This window comes from Colletes latitarsis, chromosome 10 (genome assembly GCF_051014445.1).
Source record: "Colletes latitarsis isolate SP2378_abdomen chromosome 10, iyColLati1, whole genome shotgun sequence".
NCBI lineage: Eukaryota > Metazoa > Arthropoda > Insecta > Hymenoptera > Colletidae > Colletes > Colletes latitarsis.
Window position 1 is genome coordinate 10,517,541 of NC_135143.1, and position 17,578 is coordinate 10,535,118.

At 35.3% G+C, this 17,578-nt stretch overlaps 2 protein-coding genes across 6 annotated transcripts; both read right to left on the reverse strand.

The window, feature by feature from the left end:
- Positions 1-7: 7 nt before the first annotated feature.
- Positions 8-5,910, reverse strand: Rubicon (run domain Beclin-1-interacting and cysteine-rich domain-containing protein rubicon). Of its 3 annotated transcripts, none has more exons than XR_013080379.1 (9): positions 5,345-5,910; positions 4,862-5,013; positions 3,849-4,032; positions 2,194-3,773; positions 1,930-2,112; positions 1,668-1,850; positions 1,014-1,167; positions 661-938; positions 8-93 (listed from the first exon to the last, which is right to left on the reverse strand). XR_013080379.1 is itself a non-coding variant. In XM_076773979.1 (9 exons), the coding sequence occupies exons 1-9, from the start codon at positions 5,522-5,524 to the stop codon at positions 738-740; spliced, it is 2,634 nt and encodes an 877-aa protein (XP_076630094.1). In that variant the 5' UTR covers positions 5,525-5,909; the 3' UTR covers positions 176-737. The 3 variants fall into 3 exon arrangements, 2 of the variants coding, with proteins under 2 accessions (XP_076630093.1, XP_076630094.1); XM_076773979.1 differs by lacking the exon at positions 8-93 and having other exon boundaries at positions 176-938; positions 2,194-3,481; positions 3,665-3,773; positions 5,345-5,909; XM_076773978.1 differs by lacking the exon at positions 8-93 and having other exon boundaries at positions 175-938.
- A 352-nt stretch (positions 5,911-6,262) lies between these two features.
- On the reverse strand, positions 6,263-8,711 carry Tfiis (RNA polymerase II elongation factor). 3 transcript variants are annotated; one of them, XM_076773983.1, is made up of 4 exons: positions 8,185-8,293; positions 7,558-7,735; positions 7,127-7,482; positions 6,263-7,041 (listed from the first exon to the last, which is right to left on the reverse strand). In XM_076773983.1, the coding sequence occupies exons 1-4, from the start codon at positions 8,221-8,223 to the stop codon at positions 6,706-6,708; spliced, it is 909 nt and encodes a 302-aa protein (XP_076630098.1). In that variant the 5' UTR covers positions 8,224-8,293; the 3' UTR covers positions 6,263-6,705. The 3 variants fall into 3 exon arrangements, with proteins under 3 accessions (XP_076630098.1, XP_076630096.1, XP_076630099.1); XM_076773981.1 differs by lacking the exon at positions 8,185-8,293 and adding an exon at positions 8,402-8,711 and having other exon boundaries at positions 6,265-7,041; XM_076773984.1 differs by lacking the exon at positions 8,185-8,293 and adding an exon at positions 8,394-8,709 and having other exon boundaries at positions 6,265-7,041.
- Between the last annotated feature and the right edge of the window lie 8,867 nt (positions 8,712-17,578).

The following is a 17,578-nucleotide window of genomic DNA, read 5'->3' on the forward strand; positions in this document are numbered from 1 at the left end:
TAATACTTCTCTGACCTGTTGTACTCAAATGTTATTGTCATTTTACATTCAACATTTATGACATGCAATAATTTATACATTCTAATTTTTAATCTAAAAAAATGTATTAAATTAAAATTCATTATTAGAAAAATAAAAATTAAATGCAAAATACGCATGACATTCTAATTCATGGATGTAATTTATTCTTTTAAATATTGAAATAAATTATACTGTTAAATACACGATTTGCAAGTATATAATTTATTTCTACCATCTTTTTCTATAGTAACAATTACATGTTACTTACAAAAGACATGATTAAGGAATACTTTAGCAATAAACTTATACATTTTTTTAAATATCACATTTGTTCAGTCTTTTCTACATTTGAAATTCATATAGTTGCAATAAATTAATTTTTATTAATTAATTTTATTTTCTGAGATTATTATGCCCTGACATTTCAAGCAATTGAATGTTTCAGACTTGAGGAATCAATAAATATATTAAATTTCCAAATTAAAAGAATATAATCTGTTCACTCATATAAATACAATATACAGATCTCTGATTAGTTTAAATATGCTACAAATTTTAGGCTGAATACAATAAATATTGTAAAAACATAAATATATCTAAAATTCTAAAAAATATAGCTTTTCGATATCAACGACTTACGTCACATTTTTCATCTTTCAGAGTATGAATTCGATTTCTATAAACAAGCATGTAATATATGATAAATTCACCATATGTCAAAATGTTTCTTCTCTAGAAATTCGTCTATCGTGTAAACGAATACAGCGTGGGCAGTCTGCTTTATTAAATTTTTGCTTGCACTCATTGTGAAAACATGCACCACACATTTCGCACCTACTAACTTTTGACAATTCCCATGGAAATATAACATCTTTGGAATAACATAATTCGCATACAAATCCCCTAGCTTGACATAACTAAAATAAATAAAAATCTACTTTTATTAAACATATAGATAGATAATATATGTAGACACAGTATTAGCATATTACCTCACAGCCTATAATATGCATGTTGCATACTTGAACTAATTCTTGCAATTTTACAGGTAGAATACCATACTTAACGTGTATTAAATCTTGAATAGAATACACATGAGGATCGCTTATTATATAATTTGATTCCTTTTTCAACACTTCTTGAACGCTAGAAATGTAAAAATAGAAGTCCGTATTCAAAATCGCGGAAATCCCCCTTCGTTGATTTCATTCAAATTGTGCACATTTTATCTGTGTATTCGTCATTAATTCCCATTATTAATTTTCCCCTAAATCTAAATCTATAGAGAGTTGAGCAATAGAAAATAGATCGACTTTTTACATCGATCGTAAAAAGTAATCGATTTTCTCTAGAATGACCCTATAATGTTAACCTAAATTAATGGCCCTAAAAAGTATCACGACTTTTTCATTATCGGATAAATCGAAAAAATGAACATAGATTACTCAAAATAATGGTAAACGCACTTTTCGACACTTTTGCTCCGCTCCCTATATGTTTGAGGGAAAACTGATAACGATTATGTAGATCTACGAATGTGCAAAAATTGAAGACTCTTCACGGAGGAGAGGGATTAGATTGATTTTGAATAAGGTTTATTTAAAATATAGTTACAAACATTTAAAAAGGAGGATTTAAATTCATACCTTGATGCAAAACGGCACGTAAATAAAAAGTCTTTAAAGAAAAATAATTGGGTTCGTAATAATCTTGTTCTATCTAATTGCTTTATGCGCCTGTAAAGTAGCGGATTTAAATCATTCACTTGAAACAATGGGTCTAACATCATTTGATCTAACAATCTATACGAAAAATTTGATACAGGATATCTAAATGAAAGAATAGTAAAGAATTAGAACGATCATACGGTACTCGATATGTAATGCACGTTTACTGAAATATTTATACCTGTTGAAATCCCATTTAGATAAAATCTTTCCTGGTATTAATGTCACTTGATTAGTATGACAACCAGTACAGAAATATCTTCCTAAATATTCACAATAACGAAATTTATTTGCATATTTTATAGCAACTTTCATTCCACATCCAGCACATCTATAATTCTGTTTAGCTATAAGAGTTCTCCGTCTAAATATACAGATTTAATGACATTTAATCAAGTGCTCACGTATGTACCACTCGGGATATCGATTAAATTTGTAAACTTACACTGGTGGTGGATGTAGTGTGAAAATAATTTGAGGTCTTGGCGGAGCCCATTCTATAGTTCCGCGGAGTGGAATTGGCTGTTCTGCTTCGTCTGGGTTAATTGGCCAACTTTTGGGCATTGGTAACAAGCTCTGTGGTGCCTCTTTTTCAGAAACAAGCCACTGCAATTCGCTTGCTCTTGGTAATTGTTTTTCGCTAAACCTGCTAATAAGTGACAAAGCTACACCTTCTGCAGACATACTGCTCTCAGTTAATGTCAATTCTGTTCCATGTACAAGAGATGATTGAAACAAATCTGCATCCGAGTATAAAGATGCCATAGATATAGATATCCCAGTATTCCTTAACTTTAGCGCATTTCGCTCATCATCTATTTCTAGATCTTCCACATCATCTGTAGAAATATTTTCCGATGGAGTATCAGATGAAGTTGATAAAGGGCTAACACTTTGATCAGTAGTAGTTGTATCTGTTTTCCCATCGCTCAATAAATCACGATTCCACGTTTTCCCTTTGCATCGCTCCTCTTGTCGCTGACGGCGTCTTAACCGTATTCTTTGTTTTAAATTATTTATTTCTTCATCACTTTCCTCGACTGCTTCTTCCACGAGGCACCACTGTTTGTTACATTTTACTTGTTCAATAGCAGCTATCATGGCTTCAGAAACGCTGAAGTGTGCATTTTCTCTGTCTAATTCGGCATTTGTTCTAGAAAATTGTGCGGAAGCTAAAAAGCTTGTCAAGCTTTGACCTTTTATTGGACGCGGAAAATATCCGATCGCCATAGGTTGAACACTACTTCCTCCATCTTCCATAAAACTTTTTTTTGGTGTTCTTATATCTTTTTGACCCTCAATTTCTAAGCTCCACGAACCACTGAATTCAGGTGCTGATCCTGATAAAAAAGAAGATTTTTTTCTTGGTTTTTGAGATATCTTGATTTTTGCAGAATCTGTCACAGATCTGTTTATATTATTTTCATTTGATATGAGAGATGGAATACTATATTTTCTTACAGTATTTCCTAATGAGTCTTCATTATTTAATGAATCACTGAATTTCTTAGTAATTTGATTTTGTTTCGTTTTAACTTTGAGTTTTATTTTTCTTAAAGGAGTTCTTGGCCTTGTTAATGATGTACTATCCACAGCTACAGGCACAGGCTGTTTTACATCAGTATAATCTACGTTAATTATTTTTGATAATTCAACTGGACAGATTTGAGAATCACTACTTTTGTTTGAGCTAGTGTCTGCTACTGTCAATGAAGAAGTAGGTGAATTTGTTCCTGGAATTTTACAATTTTTAGTCAATGTAGAAAGGCTATTCCAAGTCTTTAAAGGTATATCATTAACTTCTTTAAAATTTATTTTATGATGATTTTCTTCAGATTTAATATCATTATGTTGAACAGTTGTATTATCTGATGATATTCTTAATGATTCTAATTGACATTTTTCAACGTGCATACTTCTATCTCTAGCCATGTTGAAATTTGCGGTAGGAAAATTAATCGGATACGACGAAGATCGCTGATGTCGTCTGGGACTTATTTTAGGAGAAACCCAAGAGGGTAAAAACTAAAAGCGAAAATACTTAGATGAAAGATTTAAACGAAAGTACAGATTAAATGTAACTTCATCTAAATAACTTACCAAAGATGGATCAATTTCTGTAAGTAGTACAGGTTGACTTCGTTCAACTGCTCTTAAACATAATAATGTGGCTTCAGCTAAATTTTCTTGGCACAAAAATGCCCATGGTTCAAAACATGAAAGTAAGTGTTCCTTATCAGACAAAAGCCAGGAAAGCTTATGTGACAAAGAATGACTCTCCAAGCTACATTATAATGTTATGTACATTTAAATACATAATACTTTGAAATAAAATTAATATTTTTAAAAATTTAGCTAATCTGGCAAATTTGGCCAACATTGAAAAATAATTTTTTTTTTTTTTTTTTAATTTTCTTTTATATAACTCGATATAATAATTTTATGAATGGAAAGATTTTTTGTTAAAAGTGAAAATCAGCTACTAAATTTGATTGATTATTTGAACAAATTAATAATCTCAAACACATGTAATAGTTATTATGTTGAGGATTCCAAGAATATCCGGAATTCCCGAGAATGTCTCGGATTCTCGAAAATTCCGCAGTTCCCGATATTTTCAGGTTTTTTGATACTTCCAATAATTTAAAAAATCTTAAAACTGGTATATATTCCTAAATAGATACTTAATGGCAAATTAGCAATCGTGTCCCGAGTGATCCGAAATAAGTTTCTCCTATCTCATTTTGTATATCGGAATTTTGGGGGTTTTTAATTTCCGCATACCACTAACTTTGGATTTTCTATTTTTAATACGTTTATATCGAAAATGTTAATTTATCTAGTTTGCATATATGTGCAATGGAAGAAAATTATAATGTTATGAATTGTAAAACATAGAGGAAACACAACACTTCCGGGATTCTGAACATTCGGGAGAATCCCGGATATTTTCGGGAATCCCGAATATTTTCAAGATCCCATACACCCTTAAAAATTACAACTTTACGAAAATGTTGAAAAAAATCATTTTTAAAATTTTGGCTATATTAAAATTTTCCAAAAACTTAACTTTTACTTAATTACTTAAATAATAAATTAATTTGTGTGTATACCTTTTATACAACCATAACATATCTTTTTGTGATGTTATTCGTGCTGGTAAATTTGACAGATAATCTTCAACTTCAGATAATACAGGGGATACTGCTAAAGAGGGTTGTAGCCAATTTAATCCTTGAATAAAGATCCAACAATCTGGTTCTCCCTTGTAAAAAATGTTAATATCTTTTACTACAGTCAATATCAATATTATATTATAATGTTCATTACACCATTACATTAGTTAATAACTTCACATATAAAAATGTAAATAACAAAACATCTTCAATAAGAACAGAAACAAAACAACATTACCAACAATGTAATGAAACACTTATAATCTGATAGAATGTTATATCATATTGTAAAATTTACATTTGTATATAATACAAAAATATGTACAAACAATATCAATTATTGTTATCGATATAAATGAATTTATTTTACGATATGCAATTTGTGCAATTAAAGATATACGAATAATAATATTATCTTACATTTCGATTAAATATTCGACAGCCATGTTTGAATATTCGTTCCATTACATTGTGAAGGCGATTTAAACCACCGTAAACATTCCATACGTTCAAAACACCATCAACTAATAAACACTCTACAGTAGTTCGAAGACATTGTAAAAGTTGCCATTGCTCTTTAATACGGGCGTCTTCACACATATTGAAGAACGAAAAACATTCACTTTCTATGTGAATTTGTACTTTAATAATATACCTTTTGTGCCCTTAATAAAATTTCTTTCTGAATTAGTGGTCGTTACCAGAGAATATTAACTTATGCTGCTGTGGATATCCATTGAATCTTCTATTACTTCATTTTGAAGTTACATTATGACGAAAAATTTTACTATATATATTCGTACGTTGTCATTTAATGCACGTGGAATAACGTAACTCTATTTCCCTACATAATGTTACTAACAAATCATATATAATTTGTGAAACGCTCAAAACTATGTAATGCATGAAAGTTGAGTAACACAAGTGACACTGATTAATGTTAGGTTAGAAATTAATGTATACGCCCAAGTACGTAAACCCCTATAAAGTCTAAATTGTCAGACACATGAGTTGCAGTGGCGGCATCGTACGGTGAATCGCAAAAAGTATCAAATTTAGAATAAAATCGATAGAAAGTTTCAAATAAAATTATTCTGTAATAGAATTGAATGAAATATACTTTTCAATCGATTGTAAGTTTTATCCAGAACTGCTGTTTAATTCATTACGTAAGATAAATTTAACGGAACAAAAAATTCTATATGCGAAACAAAAAATAAAGTTCTATAACTATAATATACTATATTCATGCTTAAAAATGAATTTTGCTATTTATAACATCGCAAAGGGTTGCAAAAATACTACGTTGTAATTACATACATGTATTTCAGATCTGTACCCACAATTCAGAACTCTTCCACAGATAAGACATGTAAACTTGTACAATGGAAAAGAAAATTATTTTCATTTTAATATCATTCGTACATGGAGTTTTAAATAGCAATGATGCTGCGTTAATATAATTGAAAGTATTCCTTACTCGTTCCATCTAACTTATCAAATTATCCATTAGATTTGATGTACATTCTAAAAAGTTGAGGCCTAGTAAATTACAATTCGAGTATATACAATTGAATGGAAACAGAGTTCTTTAAAACTTGTGAAGAGATTAAAAAGATCATTAAGCGATCAATGTACAGTCTGTGACTCGAAAATTGCATATGGTATATTTTTCATGATGTCTCATTAAATCTAACATGTGTTGATAAATAGGCAGGTCTTAAATGAAATCCATTTTCCCCATCATGGTGATCAGGCAAAACTGTGGGGAGGTGAAATATTTAGCAAAATTTCCATCGATTTCCACATTCATTGCACAACACAAATGTAGTCATTGGTTCATCGGCTGAACGCGTTTGTACTTGGTTGTAAGTGCAATTGCGTTTTTTGCATTTTCCACATTTTAATAAATCAGTTTTTGTTCCCTGAACTGTAGCAAGTTGTGCATCATTGATTGCTTCCTTTTTAAATTGTTCTCTTAACTGTTTTATCTCGTCACTAGCCATTTCTTCGGCAGTCATAACGGCAAGTCGAGCAGGCGTTATAGCACCGGCAATGAAATTAGTTCGTAGAGTTGGATTTTTCGCATCGCGTAAATTAGCAACCCGGCTACGCACCTAAAAAATTAAACAAGATGTGGAAAATTACATTACGCATTTAAACAAAAACACAAATATATACGAAAGTTAACAATTTTCCTACCCTGTTTTTGTATCTGTTATCTGTATTTTTAAATTCTGCATAAATTGCTTCTTCCAATTCTTCAGCCAATTCCTCTGGACTGGCACAGCCCTCCATAGCATTTCCATCCACTCTTAAAGCTGATACTAGAAGTTCTCTACATTTAAGCCTAACAGCATCTGTTGTAGTAGGAGCAGGGAATGTTGATTGTTTTCTTTGAAAATCTTTATGAGGTTTTTCTTCTTTCATTTTAACATCACTTCCATCCATATTATCTTTATCTTTCTTTTGATCTCCGTCATCTTTACTTTTCTCTGATTTGTCCTCCCTCTTTTTTGAACTACTTGAGGAAGTAGAATCTTTTTCTTTATTGGATCCTAAATGAAAATATATATTAATATATAATTTCAATTCAGTTAATCATTTTTATTTTGATAAATTTATTTCCTTACCAGATAAAAATTTCTTCCAGTTTTTTATAAGAGTTTTGGATAATGATATAACTTCTTCATCTTTGCTTGATTTTCTTAACGCATTTACAGTCATACCGATACGTGTTTTAGTCAAAAGTTCTAAGTCAACAGGTAACTTTTGTAATATTTTAAGTAGTTCCAATGCTTGTTCCTGACCCTGAAATAAAAATATTTTGTTAGTTAATGCAAAATTATGTATACTCTAATAGACATAAATCATTCACATTTTATAATGTAAATTATACATAATATCATTTGATATTAAATCAATATGAATGATTTAGCCTTAAATATAACTATTTAATTTCAGTTTATAGTTGTTTATTATGTAATTTAACATATTTTTACTATATGCTTTTATTTTTAAAATGTGTATAGTTAACTTTGTTCAGTAATACAATTTGCACTGACAATGGACGACTTTATCTAAACAATTTAAATATATAGTAGGATATTTTTAAAATGTTAACAACATAATTACAATAGAATATGCAATGTGTACTGAAATCAATTTTAAAACGAGAACATGATTTAACCTTTGCAAAATTTCATTAAGACGTTAAAATTAGAATACTAGATATTTAAGCTCTACAATACGTTGAGTACCTTAGATAATACAAACACTAAGTATACATATAAAATCATATAAATGAATATTATTGTTTTAAACAAAACTTTTTAACGATAATATGTTCGTACATGATGCGCGTTTAGACGATATCGCGGCAATCGTGTTTTAACTTGAAAAAGAGCTTCGTTCTTGGTGAGCACTCTGAATGTGCCGAGCGATACACAACTATCTTTATTTTACTCACTTACTCACCGTCCCGTCGCCGCTCGACATCTTGTGTAATTTCTTTTGAATCCGAAGTACTTCTTCCTCGGCACTCATTATGAAAATTTAGTAGGTTTTACTCAAAAAACCAATATAAACACATACAACACACGGAGCGAAGGAACAACAAACTCCTGATATAACCGTGACTTGTGATACAGAGTTCAATACTGGGTAGCAACTCGAAGCGCGTTAAGGTTTATCTGTCGCGTGCGGAGGCTCTTTTCGAGCTTACCTACTAGAGGGCTATAAACAGTAACACATTCTCACAAGTTCTTTATGGTCCCTATAATTACAAAAATATATCTATTCACACGAGGATTTAAATAATAGACCTAATTTTGTAATTCTTCTCTTCCGCTCCCTGACATTTACCACAAACAAGATATGAAATACCTGTCACTTAATGCATTTTCGTATCATATAGTTTGGGGGGCTACGTGGCACGTAGCCCTCTTACCATTTTTATATCACATGCAACGTTACCAATCCAAAAAAAAAATAAGACCTGAGCGCTAAAATAATATTTCTAGAATGATTTGAAATTTTTTAATTTCGCCGAAAAATTTTCCTGTCGGTATGGTAGTCAGATTGGACCATGAAAGTCCATAAGGTGTAAGCACAGACGAGGTATACGAGTAGATCTTTCACCTAATGGACTTTCGTGGCCCAATCTGACTGCCATACCGACCTGAAAATTCGTAGGTGATTTTAGCGTCCTCTTCTCATGGATGGCGGTCAGTTGACAAACTATTCAATGAATTAGTATTGATGGGCAGAAAGCTGTAGTGTGTGCGTAAATACATGTGAGTTGACTATGGGAGGGATTGAAAAAGACAGTGCAGTATTATCAGACGGCAAGCCTGTGCCCAAAAGAAACTGCCCCTCCACTTACACACACAATGCACAACCACCTTGTATATGAGTTCTTGCGTTTCGTATAGCTTCGGGGATTCGAGGAAGGCGGTGAATGTGGGTCTATCCTTTTTGCTCTCACACAGCTGAATTCGACCTCAGGCATTTTTTACTTTCCGACCTATGTATGCGCAATATAAGCAAAATACCATGAAAATATGCCATTCGAAGAAGAAAATGTAATTTTCATGCATGATCGAGACCCTAGGAACACTGCTAAAAGTGTGAAAAATTGGCTCAATACTAAAAAATTTTCTGTTTTGGATTGACCTGCACAGAGCCCCGATCTCAACCCCCTAGAGAATCTATGGGAGTTACTGAAAATACGACTTCGGGATTCATATGACTCCCAACCAACTTCAATCACAAATTTGCATAGCAGAATTCAAGAACAGTGGGGACAAATACCTCCAGATTATTGTAAAAAGTTAATAGAAAATATGCCAAAGAAAATCAGTGCAGTTTTACAAGCAAAAGGGTTATGGACGAAATATTAAAAATGAATAATATATTAAATATTGTCAAATATTGGACGTGGTGCAAAACTGAGTCAATCTATTGTTCGTATTATTCATAAACAACAAGATGTTAATTACTGAAAGACTTTCTTATATTACTTCTAACTGTGATAAAAATAATTATAATGTTTATTTTTTGTTATTCTTTTATATTCCTAGTAATAAATAATGATTTATGTAAAACTTGTAGTCACTTATGCTCCTTACTGTATGTCTTATTGTACCGATTATCCGCAATGTCCGATTAACATTTATTTTTTTATTTCCTAGTCTTGAGGTATACTCCTTCAAAATGGAGCAAAATGTTAAAAAGATCATGCATTAAATTTTAAGAGGATCCTTGTAAGAAGGCTTTAATCTTCGACTTGGTCGTGGTTTTAATGGGTCGTTGGTTATTCGCTGGTCAACAACGATTAGGTAATGGTCATCGATGATCAACAGTGAGGTTGACATCAAGATCAAGGGTCCAGTGAAGATCCAGAAATGGTCAAGAGGTAGGACCAATCGAAGTAATGTTGTTCTCTAGACCAAGCGGTTCTTAACTCTTCACGTTGACACTGTCTCCCCACTCTTCGACTTCCCCACTCGAAGACTACCGCTGGGCAAATTCTTCAGTACCCCTGGAGCATCCAGGGGAATCGGGTCTCGCGGGCCTAAGTCAGGCCATTCGAGGAGCGCTGACCACTGGGGACCAGGACTGACCAGGACTGACCAGGACTGACCAATGCTGACCAATGCTGACCAATGCCAGGCCGTGGTGAGTAACAGTCAGAATCGGTGAGTTGAATATGATTTTTATTCCTCCGGCTCCCATGTCGCAGGACGAAACGTCCTAACCGACATGGATGACTGGTTGTATACGTGTTCTCTTTGGCAAGTGTAATGATCGCGTGAGTAGTAACACATGTATATTGTTTTATCTTCGGATCTTTTGCTTAAAATTCGAATCTTCTTGCATACCGCGATTTTTGAGATGACAAATGTCATAGTAGATTCAATTATTTGAAATTTGACACTCATTTTAAAATGAATGTATAACGAGTACATACATCAGTTTCTCTCGTCCGCTCGTTCTCTGGTTCTCGCTTTCCGAGATTATGTCTCGACTGAAAGGACCAGAGAGTTTTGCTCGATCACCTCTGTTTAATGGAATGAAACACGTGATCACCTGTGTAGTAGGTCTGATAACTCTAACCGCTTCAACCCCGGTGCAGCTTGGTTCAGCTTAAGTGGGGCCTTGGCGGAGGGATTATTCTCCTCTTTATCCGGAAAAGAGCATAACCGACGTCGAGAGGTCTTGATTCAGGTCCTTTCTCAGTACTAAGTCGGGTCCTTTTGTAATCGTGTGTTCTCTAGGACCCGGCGGTGTACGTAGAGAAGTAGAGTGACCAGTTTCAACCGTGACTTGCTTTTCTGATAATCAAGGCCGGGGGGGATCAATTTGATACCCACACTCACTGCACGCTATGAGCACGCGTCGCGTCGCGTCGCGTTTTATTTAAGCGTGCGATGTTTTTGCACGCCGCGATTTTTAGTATGACAAATATCGTACCGTCGATCGAAAGTAGAGTCATGATTCTAATATCTTTTACTTGTAATTATATTCATCTTGAAATTAGTGTCAAATTTGTAGTTTCCGATTGTTCTTTATATTTTTCAGTAATTAAATTCACTTTCATGATTGATTTTACGACTTTGGGTATCTTCGATATCGAAGATACCCAAAGTCTTTCTTTACTTATTAAAATATATCATTAGATTTACGTGCAAGAAGATATTTCGCGACGAATATATTGTAGAATCAAAGTAACATATATTATGTACTATTTTCACTTTGTCACTGCACTTGCCTGTAGTTGTAGTATCTGTAGTTTTACGAATGTCAAAGTTTTGTTTGTTCTATTTCTAATCTATTAAATAAATTTCTGTTACAGGGCATATTCCTATAGAAGTTGTAGGTTTACAGAAGTAAGAATTAAGAATTGTTACAATTTTGTTTCATATTGTTTTGTTTGTGTTTCAGGAAATCATCGTGGGATAAACACAAGATATAACAGAAACATCAAAGAAGTACATATTTTAATGTATTTTGTTAAATAATCAGATAGGTAGGATGTATATTAATTTAGATTTATAGTTAGGCAGGAGTTTAGTTGTTTGTATTAACTATTCTATTAGGCAGGCTATATTTTACAGGCAAATTCTTTCTCAGAGAACTCTTTTGTTGGTTGCGTTTCCGTTTATTGCTTCTTCGATCAACGTTATCTGTATTAACTATTATGTCAGGCAGGGTTCTATTTGAATAGAAACTCTCGTTTTTGTTCAAATACTCTCTTCGTTAGTTGTGCACCTTTCATTGGTTGCACTTTCGTTTGTTTCTTCTTCGACCAACGATCGTTGGTCACAGAAGATCTTTATTAATGGAGGGTGGTTGGGAATCGGTTAGGGTGGGTCTCTATTCGCAGCAACCTCCACGTGGTGAGACCTGGGTAATATTATTTAGCGTTTAATTAATAATCGTATCATTCTTAGCTGGGTAATGCAATTATTAATTAAAAACTAAATAATATTAGCAAATTGGCTGCGATCCGCCTTGCATAGGTCATCATAAATATAGTTTCTTCGCTAGGTTAGTTTAGAATATAAAAACGGAAAAACGGTATAAACCACAGATGCCAGACGAAGCCCCGAGTGTACCGTGGACACGTCTCATGGGAGTTAAGAGAGGCAGGCTCACATTTGCCATCTCGCTCTTGAACAACTGAAATCCGACCTCACGTCAACGGCATACGATTCGGAATCTCGACTGCCCAGGTATTTTTACTTGCCTTTCCTAGAGTTCATTACTGAACTCTGCAAATTACTCCTGGTATCTATTTGCCTCTGATGGCCTCTGATGACCAGTGCTGACAAAAGTACAGAACTCCCGACAACTTTTGACACCATACAGCGACTGTTACAGACTGCTCCTGATTACTGCTTGCCTCTGCTGGACTCTGCTGACCATCGCTTATATTTCTGACAACCTATAACGATTACTACTGACTTCTGCTAACCTCTGTTGATCTTTGCTGATCTCTGTCAGCGTGTGCTTGTCTCTGCTGAACTTTCCTGGCCTCTGCCGAACGCTACTGACCACTGCAGGTATTTCTGATAATGTATAACGATTAATACTTACTACTGCATGCCCCTACAAGTCTCTGCTTGCCTTTGCAGGTTTCTGCTTGCCTGTGCATGCCTTTGCTGGCCTCTGCTGAACACTGCTGACCACCCCTAATGCTTCTGACATCGTATAACAATTACTACGTGCTACTGTTCGCCCCTGCTGATCTCTGTTTGCCACTGCATGTCTCTGCTGACCGCTGCTGACCACCTCTGATGCCTCTGACAACATATAACGCTTACTACTTGCTACTATTCGCCCCTGGTGATCTCTGCTTGCCACTGCTGGCCTTTGCTGACCACCGCTTATATTTCTGGCAACGTACAACGATTACTACGACTCCTGCCTTCCTCTGTTAACCTCTACCAGCGTCCCCTGGCTTAAGCTGACCTCTGCTGACCACTGCTGACCACCGTTTTTATTTCTGGCAACGTACAACGATTACTACAGGCTACTGCCACCCTCTGCTGACCTTTGCCAACATCTCCCGACGTCAGTTGACCATCGCTGACCATCGGTGACCACTGCTGACCGTTGCTGACAAATTGTGACACGATGTAATATAATATAATATGTTTATATGTATTAAAGTGTTGTATAATGTAAATTTATGGCAATAAATGATATAATTTCAAAGAATTCTATGTGTTCTCATCATTTTTACCCTTCTTTTCCTATCGAAATCATTCCCTTAGTTATAAGACACTCCGAATCTTTTAAAAGTTTCTAAGTTCCCCGGAAAGATTTCAAATTTCGCGCCGTCAGAAATTTTTGCGAATTCCTGGAAATGACGTCATTTCTAAGAATTCCTGAAATTACGTAATATTACGTAACATTACATAATTTTTGCCGAAAAATTCCGGCCGGAGAAATTTTAAAAAGCTATTACGTAATGTTACGTAATATTACATAATGTTACATAATATTACGTAATTTTGCCGAAAAATTCCGGCCGCGAAAAATTTTAAAGAGCTATTACGTAATATTATGTAACATTACGTAACATTACATAATCTTTGCCGAAAACTTCCGGCCGGAGAAATTTTAAAGAGCTATTACGTAATATTACATAATGTTACGTAATATTACGTAATCTTTGCCGAAAAATTCCGGCCGCGAAAAATTTTAAAGAGCTATTACGTAATATTACGTAATATTACATAATGTTACGTAATATTACGCAATCTTTGCCGAAAAATTCCGGCCGCGAAAAATTTTAAAGAGTTATTACGTAATGTTACGTAATATTACGTAATTTTCAGGAATTCTTAGAAATGTCGTCATTTCCAGGAATTCGCAAAAATTCCTAGCGGCGGGAAATTTGGAGCGGGAAAGAGGGGTAAAAAATGATGACAATACATAGAATTCTTTGAAATTATATCATTTATTGCCATAAATTTATATTATACAAAACTTTAATACATATAAATATATTATATTATATTACATCATGTCACAAGTTGTCAGCGACGGTCAGCAGTGGTCAGCGATGGTCAGCTGACGTCGGGAGATGTTGGCGGAGGCCAGCTTAGGTCGGGAGATGCTGGCAGAGGTCAGCAGAGGCTGGCAGTAATCAGTAGTAATCGTTGTACGTTGCCAGAAATATAAGCGGTGGTCAGCAGTGGTCAGCAGCGGTCAGCAGAGGCCAACGAAGGCCAGCAGAGGCATGCAGAGGCAAAGTAGAGTCCAGCAGGGCCAAGCAGTAACAAATAGTAATCGTTATACGTTGTCGGAAGCATCAGGGATGGTCAGCTGTGGTCAGCAGAGGCTAGCAGTGGCAAGCAGTGGCAAGCAGAGTCGAGCAGGGGCAGGCAGTAGCAAGTTGTAATCGTTATACGTTGACAGAAGTATCAGGAGTGGTCAGTAGCGGTCAGTAGAGTCCAGCGGAGGCAGGCAGAAGTCAGTAGTAATCGTTATACGTTGTCAGAAATATAAGCGGTGGTCAGCAGGGGCCAGCAGTGGCTGGGAGAGGCTAACAGTAGCCAGTCGTAATCGTTATACGTTGTCAGAAATTCCAGGAGTGGTCAGCAGCGGTCAGCAGAGGGTAGCCAGTCGTAATCGTTATACGTTGTTAGAAGTAACAGGAGTGGTCAGCAGCGGTCAGCAGAGGCCAGCGGAGGCTGGCAGACGTCAGTAGTAATCGTTATACGTTGTTAGAAGTAACAGGAGTGGTCAGCAGCGGTTAGCAGAGACCAGTGGAGACCTGTTGATGGGAGGTCGAATATTAGTTGTTCAAGAGCGAGAAGGGAAGTGTGAGTCTTTCTCTCTCGACTCCCAAGAGACGGTCCGAACTTACTTTGGGCAGCTTTGGTGATTGGAGAAAGAGGGCATATGTCATTTTGTCTTTGTCGACCCTCCGGGTTTTCGCCAGCAGAAGCCAACGAAGGCTGGCAGAAGTTAGTAGTAATCGTTATACGTTGTCAGAAATATAAGCGGTGGTCAGCAAAGGCCAGCAGAGGCTGGGAGAGGCTAACAGTAGCCAGTCGTAATCATTATACGTTGTCAGAAATTCCAGGAGTGGTCAGCAGCGGTCAGCAGAGGCCAGTGGAGATCTGTTGACGGGAGGTCGGATATTAGTTGTTCAAGAGCGAGAAGGGAAATGTCGTGGAATAGTTTTTTATTTTCAACGATAGATGGCGCTCATTTTTCGACCTCAAACCCTCTGGTGCTAAAACGCCCAAGTTTGTCGTGGAATAGTTCGTATCGTCTACGCTAGTTGGATTTCTCGACAAGCTTGGGCCTTTTAGCACCAGGGGGTTCGAGGTCGAAAATAAGCGCCATCTATCGTTTATAATAACAAACTATTCCTCGATAAATTTCGGCGGCTCTGTCGACTCCCACGAGGCGGTTCCAAATTACTTCGGGTAACTTTAGAGAATCAAGAAAGAGAGCATGTGTCAGTTTGCCGTTTCCCTGTCAGTTTTTTGGCCATACTGGTCTCTACGGGCTCCTGCATGCCACTGCTGACCACTACTGACCGTTGCTCACAACTTCTGACATGATATAATATAATATAATATATTAATATATATTAAAACATTGTATAATGTAAATCTATGGCAATAAATGATATAATTTCAAAGAATTCTATGTGTTCTCATCATTTCTACCTTCCTTTTTCTCTCCCCATTATTCCCTTAGCTATAAAATACATGACACCTCTTCGCAAGGCTGCCAGCATTTTGGAAATGTTCCGGACACTTTGGAAACCCGGATGGCAAAACGCCCAAGTTTGCCGTGAAATAGTTCGTATCGACCACGCTAGATGGATTTCTCGACAAGCTTGGGCGTTTTAGCACCAGAGGGTTTGAGGTCGAAAAGTAAGCGCCATCTAGCGTTGAAGTCAACGAACTATTCCACGACAAACTTGGGCGTTTTAGCACCAGGGGGTTTGAGGTCGAAAAATAAGCGCCATCTATCGTTGAAAATAACGAACTATTCCACGACAAACTTGGGCGTTTTGCCATCCGGATTTCTAAAGTGCCCGGAACATTTCGAAAATGCTGGCGGCCTTACGAAGAGGTGGCATGTATCTTATAGTTAAGGAAATAATGGAGAGATGAAAAGAAAGATAAAAATAATGAGAACACATAGAATTTGTTAAAATTATATCATTTATTATCATAGATTTACATTATTCAAAGCTTTAATAGATATATGAATATTTATTTTAAAATGACTGTCAAATTAAAAATAATTGAATCTACTATGACACTTGTCATCTTGAAAATCACATATGTGTATAAAACAATATACATATGTCACGGGTATGATTCATACTCGCGGTCACTACACTTGCCAAAGAAAGCATGTATAAAACCAGTCATCATTATATTATACAATGCTTGAGTAATACAACCCAGTTAGTTAAATACTTTACGAACAATTTGTACACCGATGATTTGAACAAGAGTGACGATAAAGGCACGCAAGGTCAAGTCGTGCAAGAGGTAGCTCAAGTAATTAAAGCATTCTGGCGAGGACAGTACAAGAGCATCTCTCCTCACGATCTGAAAGTATAAATTTTATCTAAGAAAAATGCCTGTCTGTCTAGCAGTATGAATTAGAAAATTGTGATTCTCATATTATTATTGTTAGATCGCTGTGGGGCAATATAAATTGCAATTCGAGAATTACGAGCAACAAAGATTCTCTGTAATTTCATTTTCTGTCTCACTTCCTCTTGTCTTCATTTGCGTAACCTGTTGATAATGTTGCGAGTGACACGAAAATGGTAATGGAGATATAGAGGAAATACATTGCATTTAAGGTCGATCATTAACAAGCGATATTTGTAACACTGTTGTTAAAAATTTTATTGTCTCAAACATCTGGTACTTTACGGTAGAAATAGCCTATAAAAAATTGCATAACATTGATATATCCAGTATGTTACAATTGTTTCAATCAGAAATTCGTCATTTCTGAATCTTACGAACTAATTACATTGTCAGAGATAGCACCAGTAAACATATAAAATATAATATTAAAAAGTATACCACCGACTGCAAACCCGTTCGTAATCAGGTTCGCGCGTAGTTAAGTTGTAAGTACATTTTACGTTTCGCG

Coding starts and splice junctions, on each gene's coding strand:
- Rubicon (XM_076773978.1), bottom strand. CDS start 5,524: ATGTGTGAAGACGCCCGTATTAAAGAGCAATGGCAACTTTTACAATGT. Junction 2,113..2,193: donor ACACTACATCCACCACCAGT/GTAAGTTTACAA, acceptor CTGTATATTTAG/ACGGAGAACTCTTATAGCTA. Junction 1,168..1,667: donor ACGTGCCGTTTTGCATCAAG/GTATGAATTTAA, acceptor TTACATTTCTAG/CGTTCAAGAAGTGTTGAAAA.
- Tfiis (XM_076773981.1), bottom strand. CDS start 8,470: ATGAGTGCCGAGGAAGAAGTACTTCGGATTCAAAAGAAATTACACAAG. Junction 7,483..7,557: donor CTGGAAGAAATTTTTATCTG/GTAAGGAAATAA, acceptor ATTTTCATTTAG/GATCCAATAAAGAAAAAGAT. Junction 7,042..7,126: donor ATAACAGATACAAAAACAGG/GTAGGAAAATTG, acceptor TTAATTTTTTAG/GTGCGTAGCCGGGTTGCTAA.